The sequence below is a fragment of the Staurois parvus genome, unplaced genomic scaffold (assembly GCF_062004578.1).
Source record: "Staurois parvus isolate SC_StPar_1 unplaced genomic scaffold, SC_StPar_1.0 ptg000937l, whole genome shotgun sequence".
NCBI classification, from domain to species: domain Eukaryota; kingdom Metazoa; phylum Chordata; class Amphibia; order Anura; family Ranidae; genus Staurois; species Staurois parvus.
In genome coordinates, this window is record NW_028318733.1 from 1,541,476 (window position 1) to 1,560,736 (window position 19,261).

Consider the following 19,261-nt stretch of genomic DNA (forward strand, 5'->3'; position numbering starts at 1 on the left):
GGTTAAGATCATTACTCCTTCTACACAAAAGTAAGTGAGAACCCCCCCCCCCTGTATTAGTTTTATTGATAGATGCTGAGAAAGCTTTTGATAGGGTAGATTGGGCATTCATGATGGATACATTAGAGGTACTGGGAATAAGACCCAAAATGAGAAAGTGGATAGGAAAGTTTTATAGTCAACCTTCAGCTGTGGTAAAGGTTAATGGTTCACTATCAAAGTTCTTTCAAATGTATAATGGGACAAGATAGGGGTGCCCACTTTCATCCCTTTTGTTTGTCTTATCTTTAGAGCCCCTTCTCTCAAGAGCACGAAATACTCTTTCACATGGAGGGAAAAAGAACTAAAATATTTGGGAGTAAAATTGAACTCGTCCTTTAAGAACCTATATAAAGCAAACTACATTCCATAAATAAATTAGATAAAAGATAAATTGAGGAGAATCTCTATAGAATCATTCTCCTGGATAGGATGAATAAATATGGTAAAGATGTTAATAGTCCCGAAAATCCTATATAAATTTCATACGATACCGTATATATAGTATATATCTACCGGGAACTTATTTTAAAATAATTTAAAAAATTATACTGAGGTATATTTGGGGAAATAAAAAAATGAGAATAAGCTATGACGTGCTGTATAGAGGTAAAGAAAATGGGGGGTTAAATATACCGGACTTTAAGAGTTATTATTTTTCCATAGCACAGTCACATATTTTTGATTGGATATATAATGCACTAGGGAAAGTTGGGTTAATATAGAAAACACATTAAGTGAGACACAATTAGATAGGATTGTTTGGTTGCCACATCAGCACTGCATGTTGGCTGAAAGCACGAGCACTTATAAACGAAATGTAACTAGGGTATGGGAAGTAATTCATAAACAAATGGGATGGTAGTATAACTCACCGTTAATACTGCTGGTGGGAACAGATTTTTTTTCCCACCAGCGAAAGAGAATATTTTTGGTATATGGATAAAAAAAAAGGAATACACAGTTAAAAGATAAAATAAAAAAAGGAGAAATATACTCCTTTTCAGGAGTTAGAAAACAAAAAGGAGGTGTTCTTTATGTTACATGAATGGCGATATTTTCAGTTAAGACACTTTGCGGTTTATTTACTAAAGCTGGAGAGTCCAAAATCAGACTCCCTTCTGCATAGAAACCAATCAGCTTCCAGGTTTCATTGCCAAAGCTTCATTGAACAAGCTGAGGTTAGAAGCTGATTGGTTTCTATGCAGAAGGGAGTCTGATTTTGGACTCTCCAGCTTTAGTAAATAAGGTGTCCGTTTGTGAACCAGCGGTAATAGATCGCTGCTCAGTTCTCCGGCATTCTCGGAGAACACAGTTCTCCTGTGAATGCAGTTTATGAAGCAGTTCTCCGAACAAAGGGAGAACGGTCTCCAAACGCTGGAGAACGGTCTACAAACTCTGGAAAATGGCTCATTTTACTATAATCTCGCGAGATTACAGTAAAAGATCAGTTTACTAAGCAGAGGTAAATTATCTCTGCTTAGTTTTCGGTCCCCCTGATTCTCCAGCTCTGGGCTGGAGAATCTGGAGGGAGAACACAGATCTCCAGAGAAGGGCTGACATGATCTCCTGAGTGTCATAAACTGTGAATGACCAGAGAATAGCTGAGATCTGTTGAATCGCAGCTGTTCTCTGTGTCATAAACGGACACCTAAATCCCTTTGTTGCAATGCTCCCACAGCCACTAAGGACAATAGAGAATTTGAATCCATTTGAACAATTGTTTAGTGCAAGTAAGATACGGAAACATAGTACTTCTCGTGTTTCTAAGATCCTTACCGCAATAGCAGGGCCCACCTCTCTGCCGTATTTAGAAAAGTGGGAAATGGAACTTGGGATATCATATGATGAACAACAGCATAAAAAGAAAATATTTAGATTAGCACATGGGGCCATAATAATGCGAGATCTGAGCTGGAGGTGATAGGAAATGAGACACATTAACTTGATCAGTAAATAAATAGTTAAATATAAAGAGTGGGGCGGTGATACATAGATTTGCAGATGGAACAGGTGATGACGGGGGGGGGTTGGGGAAGGGGGTCAAGTTGTATAAGGAGAGAGGTTTAAGGGCTCGTTCACACTTGGCTTTATTTCTAACTCTTGCCAAACTGCCCTGTAGTGTTTGACAGGTGTTTAGGAAGCGTTTTTAATGCTCTTAAAATGCTCCCCAAACACCCTATGTGCGGTTTTGAGGCATGTGATAAGCATTTGCCAAGCGTTAAAACTGCACCACAAATGCCTGTAATGAAGTTAAATGGTATTAACACTCCGAAAACGCCTCGCAACCACACCGCAAACGTCTGCCAGGCATTTGAGGAGCGGCACCATAGACTTGAAGGGGAGGCTTCAACTCCTCCTGACTGATTTTGCAGATCGGCCGATTTTAGCGGCAATGATCGGCAAATTGGCTGATCTTTTTACAGATAAAAAAATCTGCGCATGAGCCATGACCTGCAAGAAAAAGAAGAAAAAGAAAAATGCAGGCCATAGATGGGGCGAAAACTGTCCATTTAAAAAAAAAAAAACGAAAAATCGGTTGTTCAATGGGCCGATGTTACCACCAACGGTAAAAAAATTGTCCGATTTTCGCCCCGTCTTCAGCCGGCAAATATAATAGCGAAGTAATTACTTCTGCCCCTGCAGAGAGCTGCGCTATTATATTTGACATTAAAAAGTATAAAGGTTGCAACATTGTATCTATATGTATCCGAATAAAAACATCTATATCCGAAATGGATACAAATAGATACAATGTTGCAGTCTCTATACTTGTCTCTATACCAAAATCAGACTCCCTTCTGCATAGAAACCAATCAGCTTCCAGGTTTCATTGCCAAAGCTTCATTGAACAAGCTGAGGTTAGAAGCTGATTGGTTTCTATGCAGAAGGGAGTCTGACTTTGTTGCAATGCTCCCACAGCCACTAAGGACAATAGAGAATTTGAATCCATTTGAACAATTGTTTAGTGCAAGTAAGATACGGAAACATAGTACTTCTCGTGTTTCTAAGATCCTTACCGCAATAGCAGGGCCCACCTCTCTGCCGTATTTAGAAAAGTGGGAAATGGAACTTGGGATATCATATGATGAACAGCATAAAAAGAAAATATTTAGATTAGCACATGGGGCCGTAGATATGAAGGTGGTGGAAATTAATTATAAATGTTTACCAAGATGGTATATTACACCGAGTGTGGCACATATGTGTTGGAGGGGGTGTGGGATTAAGGGCACAATGGCACATATATGGTGGGAATGCCCTAAGATACAGGAGTATTGGGAAGAAATAACTCACCAAATACAGGAGATTTTGGGGACTAATATCTCAAGGGATCCAGAAGTATGCTTATTCCATAAAACTGAGATTACAGTGGAAAAATACAAGAATATGATGATATTCCATTTAATAAATGTAGCAAAGGGATTGATACCTACATTTTGGCAAGCACAGGAGGCACCAAAAATAAGACTGGATAAATAGGGTAGATTACACATATAGGATGGAGGAACTTTACCACATTGTAGAAGATAAAATAGAGATTAAAAAAAAATATGGGAAAAATGGAATGAGTTTAAAAGTTCAGGTGTGTATGGGGGAGAGGGGTTTGGAGGGCGGGTATTGGGGAAAATGTGAATAGGAAACATTTTTTTTTGTAATGATGAGATAATTTATTTTTGTAATGTTGAAACTAATAAAACACTTAATGAAAAAAAAAATTACAAAAATCATAAAAAAGAATTTTCCTATATTATACACACATAAACGTTTGTATACAGTATTACATAATGGCTGTCGTTTCTCTAGTCAGTGGGAACCTACCTTAGGCTCTCATCACTGAGCTTATTTCAGTCCTCTAGTAGGAGGTGTCAACCTACTTGGTTATTATCATGCACAGGCAGTTATCCTTATAATAAGACGACACGTAAGCACGGCCATTTACTTTTGACAGGTAAATCTTTTTCTTCTTTCTCTTCTGGGAAGGAGTTTTCCATTCAACAATACATCAATTTCAGCAAGAATTTTGTAATATATTTATTTGACCATGTGCAAATATTGATGAAGAGCTTGCACATGGTCATCACTGTCACACTCTATACATTTGATGATCGCTTTACAGTCCTCTGCAAAGTGTTCCATGGAGGTACAGCATTTGTAGCAAACCCCAAATTTCTTCAAAAGTTCCTTACGTTCTTGGAGGGTTTTCTTTCTGAAGCCGATACGTTTCTTAAGTGGATGTGGTTTGTTATGTATTGGACACTGGCGATTTGGGTCCTCAATTCTCTTGTTTTGGTCAGTCTTTTCAAGAACTGTAGCAGGTGCAGGTAGAACATTAGGCCTTTTCACTAACGCTGGACCTCTACGGTCTCTGTGCGACATACATGTGTTCATAGGTCTTGGAGAGAGTGTACTGAGAAGGTTACAGTCCTCATATGAGAAACTTGGGTCATTCTTGTGTCTGCAATTCTTTTGATGAACTCGCAGAAGTAGGAAAAAGGAGGAAAGGCAACTCTGTGTTCTTCCTTGCACTTTGATCCAAGCGCTGCCCATCTTTCTTGAATTCCATATGGTAGCTAGAGAACAATAGATTTGATGCCATGAGAGGTGTCAAGGTAACTGAGACCAGGTAAGTTGATGTCAGCCTTAGCAAGTTGAAGCTCTAATAGAACATCGCTGAGTTCTTGAAACTTTAGATTGTCGTTAGCAGAAATCCTTGGGAAGCTTTGCAACCTTTTGAATAAAGCATCTTCAATGGCCTCTGGGCTGCCCAAGGTATGTTCAAGTCTGCCCCAAGCATCATTAAGGCCTGCAGCAGGGTTGTCAATATGAACTGCTTTGAGCCTCTTGATGCGTTCAGTAGACTGGGGACCTAGCCATCTGATGAGTAGATCTAATTCCTATGTGGCATTGATGTCTAGGTCACTCATTGTGGCCTTAAAAGTGGATTTCCAGCCTCTGTAATTTTCAGGCTTTTCATCAAACTTGGTGAGGCCTGTCTTAACAAGCTCTCTGCAGAGCATGTATTTAGCAAACTGTGACATGTCCGTGTTTTCATATTTTGGGTGCATGACTGCAGGCGGAACAGAGTTGGTGGACTTACGTGGAGTGACTTAGGAACATATGTTGCTGCTAAGGCATTCAATGCCAGAGCTGGCTTAAAGTCCATTGGCTTGTTGGTTTGTAGAGTAGTGCGTTTGCTAGGAGGTACTCTGTTGGTGCCAAAGTATGATGGACAGTCTATTAAATACACACCAGTGTCTGCGGCTAGCTGAGATGTTGCAGTCTGATGTATTGGAGGATATAAGGGCAAATGGTCTTGAGGTACAGTAGGTGCAGAGAAGAGACTTTGATGGAGTAGTTTGGCTGTTGTGAGAGGGAGTTGACCTTCTGAAGAGGTGTGTGAAGAATCTGAGACATAAGATACAACTGAGTATCTGGAACTGTTGTCTCTTTCGTTTTCACTAGCGGCTTGTTCTAAGACCCTTAACCTTGCCATGGCTGTGGCGTGCTAACATTTTTTTTTAAAACTTCAATTTCTGCCCTTTGGCGTGTGGCTTCAGCTCTCTGCTTTTTGATGTGTGGCCTGAGCCTCCATTTCTGCTTTCTTATATGTGGCCTGAACCTCCATTTGTGCAGCCTGAGCCTCTCTTTCTGCTTTCTGATGTGCGGCCTGAGCCTCCATTTCTGCTGCCTGAGCCTCTCATTCTGCTTTCTTTTTTTTTTTTAAATTTAAATATTTATTAGTTTTTCACAGTGATAACAATAAATAGAAAGATAAAAACCTTTTCATCTCAATCATCATAAATATACAATTATTTCTTATTACTTTTATCCCCCTCTTGAAACATTAACCCCTCCCCCCCCCCTAACCCCCCCCCCACTCTGCATTTTCCTTATCTTTTATCCAAAGCAAGCATATCCTACCCATCTGTCTATTTCTCTATGACGTTCTCCTTTTCACTTTCTCACGTTTGTTACAAAGTTTTCCCATTTTTCCCATTTCGCGAGATATACCTCCAACTTATCTTCCTGTATATAATATATCTTCTCCATCTTACTAGTCCAATTTACTCTTTCTATCCACTCCTCCTCTTTCGGTATTTCTTTTTTCTTCCAATACTTGGGGATCAGGCTTTTTGTTGCGTTCAAATAGTACCCTAAACCTAATTTCTTATATTTACTAACTGATAGCTCTGAGCTATGTAACAGGCACATCTCTGGATCTAACCCGATGTTCATTTCAATAATGTTCTCTATTAAATGTACTATTTTTTTCCAGAATATTTGAATCTTTGGACATTCCCACCAAATATGATACACTGTCCCCACTTCCCCACACTCTCGCCAACACCACTGTGATTTTTCCCCACTTATCTTACACTCCACACTCGGAACAATGTGCCATCTTGTCAAACATTTATAATTTGTTTCTACATCCCTCAAACTTACATTTCCGTGAACTAATCTATTTATTTTTTTCTGTTTTCCTTCATCTAATACCACCCCCATATCTCTTTCCCATTTCACTATGTGCATTGGTTTAGTGTTTGTGTCTAAATCTGTGAGGATTCCATATATTTTAGCTATTCCGTGTTTCCCATCACCCCGTGCATCCAGCAACCTTTCAAACAAATTCCAATCCTTTTTCATTCTCAGGGGTTTTGGGAGATTTCCCAAAAAACATTTTAATTGATAGTAACGCCACTCATCTAACCTAGTGAATATATTTCCCTTTTCCTTTTCCAACTCTTTAAAGGTCTTCAATTTCCCTTTCCCCATTATATCTCTTAGTTGGACATCTTCCTTTATAAACCATCTACCTGTTATCTCTTCTCTGCCTGGTGGAAAAAATTCTGTGTTTCTTAGTAGCATTAGTATAGAATTAAATTCCCATTTCATATATTTGTGTATTTTATCCCATTCCCTTAATACATTTACTGTGTACAAACTTAAATCCTCCTTCAATCCTCTATATTGTGTTGGTAACCATATTATTCTATTCAAATTAGTTCCACTAAGTGTATTTTCAATTTTTACCCAACTTTTCCCCTCTAAATTGAACGTCCAGTCAAAAATTCTCCCTAATATTACTGCTTTGTAATATCTCTTTATATCTGGAACTCCCAGACCACCCTTCTCTTTATCTCTACTTAATATTTCATGGGACACCCTCGGTTTTTTCTTCCTCCAGATATATCCCGTTATCATTCTTTTTATTACTTTAAAAAAAGCTTCCGGGAGTTTGATTGGTATCATTTGGAATCTGTATAAAATTTTTGGTACAATTATCATTTTTACCAAGTTTATACATCCTAACCACGATGGGAATCCTCTTTCTAATGCTTTTAATTCCCCCTTTACTTCATTTAATAATGAAATATAGTTTAGTTTATACAAGTTTTTATACGCCGCACTAAGCCTTACTCCCAAATATTTTATATCTCTTTCTTTCCAAATAAAGGGAAATTCTTTTTGTATTTTTTCTTTTTCACTTTTTGGGATGTTTATGTTTAGGATCTCCGTTTTTGTTGGGTTGATTTTTAAATTTGATATTTCTCCATATTCCTTCAACAGTTTCATTAGATTTGGGAGTGTTATCCTGGGATTCCCCACATAAAACAGCAGATCATCGGCAAAAGCTGCCACTTTATGTTCTACATTTCCTATCTGAATTCCCCTTATATCTCCATTTTTCCTTATTGTAGATAGAAGAGGCTCTAATGACATAACATATAATAAGGGGGACAGGGGGCAGCCCTGCCTTGTTCCATTAGACTTCCCGATGGGCTCTGTTTTTTCCCCATTTACTATTACCACTGCGGAGGGCTTACTGTACAGCTTTCCAATCCATTCCCTCATTCTAACTCCAATTCCCAGGGCTTCTAAGGTATCCATCATGAAGCCCCAGTCTACTCTATCAAAGGCCTTTTCTGCGTCGATTGAAAGGGCCACCACCGGTACCTCCCCTTTTTTACTTCTCTGTATCAGCATCAGGGATCTCAATCCATTGTCCCTGCCCTCCCTTCCTGGGACAAAGCCCACCTGATCTCCATGTATCCATTCAGGCATAAACTCCTTCAACCTATTCGCCAGGACCTTTGCATATATCTTAGTGTCTAAATTCAACAGTGAGATGGGCCTGTAACTCGAACACTGCGAGGCATCTTTCCCTTCTTTATGTAACAGTACCATATGAGCCTGTAAAGATTCTCCCCTCATGTCCATCTCTCCTCCCAGGGCGTTCATATATTTTTCTAATTTGGGAGTTAATATTTCGCTAAATTTTTTATAATACCCTGCTGAATAGCCATCCGGTCCTGGGCTCTTCCCCATCTCCATGCTTTTTACTGCTACTTTTATCTCTTCTTGTGTGATCTCTGCTTCAAGGGAATTTAGTTGATCTTCTTTTAGTTTCGGTAGTCCCGCATTTTTTAGATATATCTTCCTTTTTTCCCTTTTTTCCTTTTCCATATTATTTACTACATCATAAGGGTTGATATTATACAACTTCCTGTAATAATCCACAAACACCTTTGCGATCTCTTTATTTGAGTGGACCAATTCTCCATTGGGGCTTTTTATTTTATCTATATAGTTCCTGTTTTTTTTTTTCCTTAAGGTTCTCATTAGATATTTTCCTGGCCTATCTCCCCATTTGTAATTCTCACTTAGCACTTTGTTGTAAACTCTCCTTCTCTCCTCTTCCATCAGGGTTTCCAACTCCTCTTTCTTTTTTGTTATCTTCTGCTTAATTTCTTTTACCATGCTATTTTTATGTATCTGTTCTAGCTCAGATATATCCTTTAAGAACCCACTAATTTTTTCTCTCCTTTCTCTTTTCTTTCTTGCCCCAATAGCAATCAGGATTCCTCTTATATATGTCTTGTGAGATTCCCATACTGTTGCCCTAGACACATCTTCTGTCTCATTCTCTCTAAAGAATCTCTCAATTTCCTTCCCAATCCTCTGTGCAATATCCTTGTCCATAAGGAGTGCTTCATTCAGCCTCCATCCTACCCCTTCTGTTCTCCTCTTTCCCCATCCCATCCTCAATACAACAGGGCATGGTCCGAAAGCGTCATTACCCCTATATCTGCTTTAACCATTGACTCTATAAATTGATGTTCTATCAATATATAGTCCAACCTTGAATACGGCTCATGTGCATTTGAGAAGAATGTGTAGTCTCTATCTTTCATATGCAAGATTCTCCATGCGTCTACCAATTGGCACTCATGGATCACCTTCTTTAATAGTCTCAAAGATCTACTCCCCTCTCGCTGCACATAAGAAGTTGTATCCTTTTGTGGATCCATACAAAAATTAAAATCTCCCGCCAATATTAAACAACCCTCTTTAAAATCCATCAACTTTTTTAACACCCCCTTCAAGTACGTCTCTGGTTTTTTATTTGGACAATATATATTAACTACTGTGCACTCCACCTCTTGTATTTTCCCCTTCAAAAACAAATATCTCCCCTCTGGGTCCACTTTTCTATCCTTCAATTCAAATCTTATATTTTTTCTGAACCCTATTGCCACCGCTTTAGCTCTTTTAATCGGGGAATCTGCATAATACCATGTTGGGTAATCTCTAGATTTCAACTTCACCTTAGATTCTATCTCAAGATGTGTCTCCTGCAAAAAAACCACCGAAGCTGCTTGATGATGTAATTCCTTAAATAACCTAAATCTCTTCCCAGGACAATTTAACCCCTTTACATTATAAGTAATGACTTGTAATTCTTCCATCCTTTTAATATCCTTCTTTTTTCCTTTCCAACTGGAGATCGCATAACTATCCTCCTTCTCTTTTCCCTTGCTTTAATACCTCTCTCAATCCTGCAGAGTGTTACCCTTATTATCCATTTCCCTCCCCCCCTCGCATCCCCCCAACCCCCCCCATCCCTCCCCACCTCCCACACCCCATCCCTCCCCTCCTCCCACACCCCATCCCATCCCCCTTAACCTCACCCCTTCCCCTCCCCCCTCCCCACCACTAGGCATCTAATATACCTATTAATCATTTGTGGTTCTAAGAACCACTGTTGATTATTTTTTGGGGTTGAACTCTGCCCATGAACAGCTCCTCCTCCTTCGCCCTCCTCCCCAACTCTTCCCATCCGTTTTATCATTTCTTTCTTTACTTTTAACATTCCGCGGTTTCACCCCTAGGGAAAGTCTCAGAAGAGTCTCTATTTAGACAGTAGTTAATTCTACTTTCTCCCTCTAACAGTCTGCCATTCCTCTTGTCTTGCCTCTCCTCCTTTATTTTCTTCTTCCCATCCAGGGATCTCCATCCTCTGCAACTCAAGTTTTTCACAAAAATCTCTCATATCTTCTGGGAATCTCAGATAGGCTGTTATCCCATTTTTCCACCCAATCAGGCAAATTGGGGTTCCCCATCTATAGAACACCTTCTTTTTTCTCATCTGCTCTGTCAGTGGTTTCAAAGTTCTTTTTCTCCACAAAGTTTCTGGTGTAAGGTCTGCAAAGATCTGAATGTCCATTTCGCCATATTTAATCATTGTTTTCCCTTTAATCTTCCTCCAGATCTCTTCTCTATCCCCATATCTGTGGAGTTGAACTATTACATCTCTTGGTTTTTCCTTCCCACCACTTTGAAATTTTCCTTTTCTCCAAACGGCATCTGTTTTTATCACCTCTGATGCAGCTCTATTCAATATGGAATTTAAAATTTTACATATTTCTTTTTGTAATATTTCCCCTTCTATAGTCTCTGGGATTCCTCTCAGCCTTAGGTTGTTCTTCCTGTCCCTATTTTCTTGTACTTCCAGTTTATACAGCAACTTCGCTTGCGTTTTCTCCATACTTTTTACTTTTTCCTCCAATTGAGATGTATTCTGGGCCTGATATTTTACTTTTCCTTCCATTTCCTCCACTCTTGTCAGCACCTGCCCCAGATCCTTCCAGATAGTTGCCATTTCATTCTTTATTATCTTTTCTAAGGCCTCAAACATTTCTGCCATCTCTTTTTTATTTGGTGCTTGTAGGTCACTTTCCATTTCTCTCCCCTCCGCAATTTCCGATATCTGCTGGTTAGTGACATCCAAGCCCAATGATAATCTTGGACTTTTTTCCAGACTGATGTCCCCCTCTCTTTTGCCATTTGTACTTTGTGACCTTTCTGGGGTTATGTTTCCCTGCGATGTATATTTTTTAATTGTTCCTGTTTGGGACCCTTTAAGCCCACTTCCTTTAATGCTCTTATTCTTCATGTTTTCTATAGGGTTCTTTTATTTTTCCATGTGATATTAAATAATACACTTCTATAATAGAGTCCCCTTTTTGCCTGTTAGATTATTCTCTGGTTTTCCTGTTTCAGTTGCTACATTAATCTCTCTTTCCAGATACCCTGGGAATCCCCTCCTTTCTCTTCTCTTTTGTTCTTTTTTTTTTTTTTTTTTTTTATGTTGTATCACAAGCAATAGACAAATACAATGGGAATAATAAACCACGTTTTTATGAATTATTTTTCAATTTTCAGCAGCCTCCACTCACCCAGCTCACCCCTCCTTCTCCTCGGTGTGGTTCCAGCTTGCTGACTTCAATTCCAAACGATTTGCTTGGGGATTCCACAGGGTCATTTCCTTTAATTTTTCCCCCCTCTTATGTCTTCTCCCCCAGGGGTGTCCTTAGTTCCTGGTTCAGCAGGGGCATCCATTTTTTCTTTCCCCCCTTCGGTGCAGGTACAGCTAGGGGGGTACTCGGAGAAGCCGCCTTGTCTCTCCCTGCCTCTTGTGAGACGCCAGCCGGCTTTCTCCTTTCCCAACGCTCCTTTGCGGCTGGTCACATGGTCACGCCGCTCTCCTGTCACCTCGGCAACCCGGCTTCCCGGCTCTCTCACTTGCCGCGGTCCGGGTTGCCGGGCAGACCAGCCCGAACCAACAGCTCCTCTCTCTCTCCGCACCAGGGCCCCACTCTGCCGTCGAGGTCCCCGCTCTCCAGGTATCTCTTCAGCCGCTCATGCCTCTTCTTGGATGGGGTTTCTGGGGAGTGTTTAGGCGGAGGAGTCTTGTCGGAGAGCTCCTATCTCATGCTCTCTGCCGCCGCCATGTTCAGGCTCCTCCCCCTCAGCTGCATCTCATTCTGCTTTCTGATGTGCGGCCTGAGCCTCCATTTCTGCTTTCTTATATGCGGCCTGAGCCTCTATTTCTGTGGCCTGAGCCTCCATTTCTGCTTTCTTATATGCGGCCTGAGCCTCTATTTCTATGGCCTGAGCCTCCATTTCTGCTTTCTTTTGGCCGAAAGCTGCCTGAAAATTTGAAGCTTCAGCATCAGCACAGGCTTTTATTAGATGTTGACTGAGTGTAGAAGACCTTGATTGTACGGATTTGGAAGATCTTGAGGAGCGTCTAGTAGATGCAGAACGATAAGATCTGGATTCGTGGAGCTGTGTTATTCTCACTTCTGCCTTTGTCTTTGTTCGCACCACTAAATTGTCTCTTGTCTCAAAACTCATTAATTCTTCCATTGACCTTTGAGTGTTGTACCGCTTTAACAAGGCAATATATTTAACACACAGTCTTTGATAATTCTCATAAGCAACATTCAATTGCTGGATAGCGCCCTCTAGTTGTATTGGCTCATAAGATTGTTGGGGGAGAGCAGACATGCATTTAACAGTATTAGACCATAAGTCATTAATATTAGACAACAATTCTTCCTTGTCAGGTTGAATTTCTTAAGCGTTTTTCTCATTTATCTAAGTCCTGCTCTGGATGAAGCTCTGATTGTGGTTGTGTATTGGTTTCCCCAGACTGTATATTACTTTCCTGAAACATCATGTTAGCAAAGAGAGGGGCTGATAGAAAGCTTACAGAGAAATGTATAACTTTTTCAATGGGTTAGTTCAGGTTTCCTAGGCAATGGCTGCAGGAAGATTTTCTGTTTCTTTCTTATAAGTTCACAGGCAAGAGTTTTGGAAATGTATACAGATGTAGTATAAACTTGCAGTTGTAAAACATTCACATCAATAATTTGTCCTAACACTGATGAGTGTTATGCTGGGATATACTTGGAGGCATGTACTGACTTGTGTAGAGGTGGCTGCACTCTCTATAGCTGTTATATCCAGTATCTATGTAACATATCATTGTGTATTCTAGCTAGCAAGGATTCTTATGAAGACAGTTCACTGATCCTTTGAGTAGCCAGTTTCCTATGAAGCATTCCACAGATCTTTTGATTGTTCTGTCTCTCCAATCTAAGCATTGATAGTGTGATCTCTGTAACTTACAGTTGTGATGAGATAGCGATAACTTCAACCTCAGTTGGATACCACAGTCAGTGACTCAATCAATAAGACATCTTGTAGATCTTGTGAAGTTTATTCAATAAACTGAGAGAATCTCACATTGTTGTTGAACATCATTGAACATCATTGTTGAACATTCGATAGGTCAAAAGATCATAATGTTTCTGCTCCATGCCATGAGGCTTGCTGCAATGCCTTACTGGGAAAAGGGGTGGGATATCTATACAGCATTAGCTAAACCAAAAGAAAGGGAGGGGCAGAGACAAGATATAGAAAACTCTTAAAGGCATATGACAGTCAATATGACAGTCATGTGAAACATGACTATATATGTGTGTGTGTGTGTTTCATGTTACATTAAGTGTCATGACTAAGGCCATATGGCCGAAATGAGTGAACCGACTGTACTTCTTATGTAATTCTTTGTGTGATCGATTTATTAAAAGAAGATTTTAGCGCAGTGGCGGTCACGCAGACCAAATTTTTTCTACACTGTGAATAATGAGTCAGATTAAATGGGGAACAGTGAGTAACTGTGGCATTGTAAGTACAGTTACTTAAAATGCCACAGTTACTCACTGTTCCCCATTTACTGTAACTTGGAGCACTATGAGTTGAGGCACCGTGAGTAACTTGGGGGCACTTGAGTAACTACAGTAACAGGTCTTCTTGAGAGGAGACATGATTGCAATATACAAATATATAAACTGTGATTATAGCATAGGGAGAAAACTATTATATACAAGTACTGTCCCTGAAACACCTGTTTAATTTTTCTGTATTTGTATTGTTCAATTAATAATGTATGGCTTATTTTACATGGCTTTATGCAGGAGCTGATGGAAAAACAAAGGATGACATGCTTAATGCATTATACAAGGGAGTGAAAGATGTGCGTTGCTTACCTGAGGCAGTGCAGAATTTGACCACCCATGGTTCATTTCTAAGTGCATCAGAGATTTTCTATAACAAAGGTGAGAGATAAAAATGGTAAAATGTAACTTGCATTGTAGAATGTAAAGCATTTTAGAAAAAACAGGCACATATTATAACCATTGTACACTGTTAGTGTCAGGGCCTGGACTTGAAACAGGGACCTCTACTGTGTCAGGTAGTAACGCTTCTCACTGAGCTACCTGGGATGCTGGAAAACACTCTGCCTGATCTATTGGACAATCCTGCCTTGTGCTTTTTTTCTGATGAACCTTCAACTCCATGCTCCTCCCATGAACTTCCTAATTTAAGCCATGTCTCTGCACTTCCTGTTTGCCAGATTATTGTGCCTTCTCCAGGCAGTATCTCGCATTGTCTCTCCTGCTGCCGTCTATAACTTCTCTACCGACCTTTGGCATGTTCCTTGACTACGATTCTGCCTCATCCCAACCTGCTACCGCTTGTTACCGACCTTTGGCTTGTTTGCTTGCTGACTACACTTCTGCTAGATCCCTACCTGCCATATCAGTTACTGGATTCTAGGCTTGCTCACTTCCTGGAGAGGTGATCCTGAGATCTGTGACCTGGTACTAACACGCAGCAAAATCCATCTCCACCATCAGGAGCTGTGGTGAATACCGGTTAGTGCTTAGCCCCCCGCATCTCAGGTTAGCCTGTGTCATCTCCCAGGGTGACCTGCTTGTTTACCTATCCTGTTGGTTGGTCTGCTGCTATACTGGTCTCTGAACCTGACCTCATACCGTGACAGTTAGTAAATGTTCCTGCCAATAACAGCTGCTTTAGCCTGCTCCACACGGGTGGTTACATGCAACTGCCAGATTCCTGAAGCAAAAATTGGCAGATTCTTGCTGCTGGAATTACCGGGTCAAAAGATCTGCAAGTAGCCATATGCAGAGCAGTTAGCTGTAGTTAGGGGCAGATGTCTGAACCTGGACATCTGTCCTTAACTGTAGTTACCTGCTCTGAGTGTGGCTATATGCGAACAGCAGGCACCGCTATCAGCCCAACATTAGTTTAAATAGGCTGAGCTGTCACTGCTGATCATGTGATCCTGTCATTCCAGCAGCAAAACTCTGCCATCTGCATGTCTCTGGCAATGTGAAAGAGGCCTAAATTACAGTATAGTAGACAATGTGTGAATATGTGTGGCTGTTACACAAGCATTCATATTCAATGCATATTATTGTGCACAAAAATGCACATTCATGGAGATTGCAAACAATAAGATGAAGCCATATAATAGGAGTTCAGTCAGTGCTTGCCAGAAAAATATCGAAAAATATCACAGTAAGCAATCTGTTCAAAAGTGTATCCAATCCTCACAGTCAGTATGTTATGGTCCTATTATGAATGCATTCACCAGCGTTAAGAGATCATAAGGCTGATCTATGTGTGTGTAACCTAGTGTTGAAATCTATCCACTGAGTGGGATGTTTGTAAAAAAAAAAACACCCTGTTTATAGATATCCACATAGCACATATGATTGCAGTTCAAGGCCTCATGAACACCTGAGCTTAAGGCTCCTTTCACATGGGGCAGATATGCATTTCTCACCAGGAAATCTGTCTGCTGCTCCTCTGCTGAGCAGAGTGAAGACTCTTGTGCAGACACAGTCCACACTGCTTTGTGGGCGGTCAGATGTAAACATTCTGGCTGTCGGTTTGCACCTAACTGCCCTCCAATCAGATCTGCCCAGATGGAGAAGAATGGATCCCCTTCTGTTTGTTTCTAGCGAATCGGATCAGATTGGAGATAGGTTGGTGCAAATGGAAACAAGTCCATTTACATCCACTGCTCCATAGAGGATCTAATCGGGTCTGCCTGACAAAGGCCTTAAAATGCTGCTTTTACAGGCTTTTCTTCCTCTAACATTGTGTTTAGAGGAGCACCTTTTGAGTTGAAAAAATGCAGGAACGAACGTGTTTAAGAGATATTGTTTTAGAGCGTGTTTACTTTACAGTGGTCAGAAACCACTGTATTTTCATTGGATACATTCCAGAAAGTTCTGGAATGACAGGAAGTTTCCGGAGGCCTTGCTTCCTATTGTTCTTGAGACTCCTGCATGTGCGCTCCTGTGCTGCTGAAATCCATCATGGTTCAGGATGTGACATAAGCCCAGCTGATCATCAGCGTGCAACTTCATCCAGATTTTTGGGACCTTGATCATCTACTGCATTCTGATTATCTACAAACCAAGCAATCCTGGGCTGAAATTGCATGTGAATTGACACTGCCAAGAGCTGACATGAACAGAAGGCTGAGAGATGACCAATGTAAGTGCATATTTCTGCATGATATACATATTGCATTGCCATTTCTTTATGCAATTTATTAATTTCTGTATTAATTTTTAATTATATATACACTTCAATATAATATTAATATTGATTTTTTTTTTAATAGGAAAAGCACTTTAGACCAGATGGAAGTCTCTTCACGATCAGGTGCTCCGTGAAGAGGGAGGCATTTAGGAGATGAGCCCCAGCCAAAAAAAACCCCATCTAACCGCTAGGGAGCTATCATTGTTTCAAAGCTTGTGGAAGTCAAGATATCAGATGTGGGGGGCGTGGCCAGCTTTGCATGAAGTAGGAAGTGTGCCTAGTGAGCTCTGCTTGTGTATCCTGTAATTTCTCCTGTTTGACACATCGTTCTCCGGTTGGAACGACATATCTGGTCCCCGGGGTGTGCTCTGCTCTCCCTCCTGTCACTTGGTGCCCTGTTTCTCCTATCTTGAGAAGGTTAAACGGGCAAAGAAACTCGGGCCTTGCCTGAGTCGGCTGGACAAGATGGAGCTACCCCGATCCGTACATCCAAGAAGAAGCAGAGGGAGGCTGCTCAAAAGTTATTTGTCAGGTCGCTCACCAAGGAAACTTCCCAAAAACAACTTCTGGAATCTGCTTTTGATCCGTACTTAGACTGTGAAGGCAGTGCTCAGCTCCTCCTTGTACTGGCAGACAGAGATATCCCATCCTGCAATCCCACAGTGAGTATCCATCCATCCATCCCAGTCTCATGGGACACAGGCTGCTGTTTCCATTGAAGATAAACCTGAACCCATCCTCAGAGAGATTCTCTCTGTGGTTATTACATGCACCTCATCTGTAGCGGTTCTCACTGGGGAGGTGAAGGGGATGAGGGTGGAATTGTCCCTGGTGCATCAAGATATGTAGAAATTGTGGGATCGCACCTCGGCCTTGGAGGGGAGAGTGGGCACTTTGGAAGATGACTAGCAATGTGCAATAGGTCGCTTCTACTAATGCCTCTTGATTAGAAGATTTGGAAAATCAGTTACGCCGCAACAATGTGCACGCAGTGGGCATACCAGAGCGCGCTTCATTTGGCAGTGACGCACTCTCCCCCATGTTTGCAGTGGAGCGAGCACACAGAGTCCCAGCACATGCTCCACCGGCTGGTGCTCCTCCGCGGCCTTTTCTGTTTAGACTCCTCAATTATCGGGCCAGAGACACCATTGTCTCCCAGGACAGAAGCAAGGGTAACCTGTCGGTTGATAATGTTCAAGTATCCTTATTTCCAGATTTTTCCGTGGAAGTTCAAAAGCAACACACAAAATTCCTGGATGTCAAAAAACTACTTCGGGCTTTGGGCCTTCAATATGTCATGCTATATCCAGCTAAACTTCGAGTGATTGTGGAGGATACATCCCATTTCTTTGATAGTCCCAATGCAGCCCTACAGTGGCTGGACGGAATGGAACATCGCTTGGTGCATTCTCCTGGAACTTGTCCTTGGGGACCATGATGATCCTTAGTGCCTTAATCTCATAGATTGAGATTACTACTAGGCGTAGAACAGCGGGGCTCTCACATTTCCTCCCTATTTGTTTTTTACTTTTTTCCAGCTTAAGTTGGGGCTCCTCCCCTCTTACACTATCCCTGCATTTACCTACTGCGTGCATGACCACAAGACATTGTGTAAACCCCACCCTGTTTTTGGTCCTGAGGGGACCTTTGGCCTCCTGCCGGTGTTGCCAGATATCATTATTATGGCTCTGTTGGCCAATATGTTGGTGGTAATTTTTGTTTTATCTATTACTTTGTTTATGGTTCACCTGAGATGTCTATATATAATGGAGTGTATGTTGCTGGAACTGCCATTCCTGCTGGCTGTCCTTCTGGCCACTTTGGCCCCTATGATCCAGGTATCTGTTTGCGATGGTTTCTTACACCTGCACCTGTTTTTACCTATTGCCTATCCTCTCTCTGCTCCCCGTGGGTTATTGGTAATATTGTGCATAAAGATCACTCAGGGTTTATTCCCTCTGGAGCGACTGCGAATAATAATCGTAGGCTTTTTTTGGGGGTGGGCAATATTATCTTTGGATGTGGCTAAGGCATTTGACGGTGTGGAATGGCCGTATTTATGGGAAGTACTGTCTAGATTCGGTTTTGGTCCCAAGTTTATCAGTTGGGTACATCTTCTCTACGTGGCCCGTATCCGGGTCAACGGAGATCTGTCAGATTCATTCAGGCTGCAGAGGGGGACGAGGCAAGGCTGTCCTCTTTTGTCCCTTTTGTTCTCCTTGGCATTAGAACCTTTAGCGATTTTGGTGCGACAATCTCCGGATATTATAGGTTTTAATAGGGGGGCTCTCAAAGAAAAGATATCCCTTTTATGCGGATGACACACTGTTGTATTTGGGTGATACCTCTACATCCTTAGATGCATTTATATCCCTTATTGGATGTTTTGGTGGCTTTAAAATAAATTGGCATAAATCGGTGTTGTTGCCCGTGGACCTCCCCCTCCTGGCCTGTGCGCAGCAAATACAAGTAGTGTCTACATTTAAGTATTTGAGGGTGGTGGTCTCTCCTGATCCTAGACAGTACATATCTCTCAATCTTTTGCCTCTACTCCATAAGCATAAACTGAAATGCATTAGTTGGTGCAAACTTCCTTTATCAGTGGTGGGCAGGGTCAATCTGATTAAAATGATTTGGGCCCCGCATCTTCTTTATATCAATCATA

The 19,261-nt window shown here is 41.2% G+C and overlaps 1 protein-coding gene across 7 annotated transcripts in view; it reads left to right on the forward strand.

Moving 5' to 3' along the window:
* LOC149441903 (plasma protease C1 inhibitor-like) overlaps window positions 1–19,261 on the forward strand; it is a 565,702-nt gene that overhangs the window by 94,191 nt on the left and 452,250 nt on the right. For 6 of the 7 annotated variants that reach the window (XM_089656783.1, XM_089656782.1, XM_089656785.1 and 3 more), the window contains exon 3: window positions 14,154–14,294. The exons of the other annotated variant lie outside the window; for it this stretch is intronic. In XM_089656783.1, coding sequence (XP_089512909.1) covers window positions 14,154–14,294 — 141 coding nt within the window. The remainder of the gene's footprint in view (window positions 1–14,153; window positions 14,295–19,261) is intronic. 7 annotated transcript variants of the gene reach the window in all.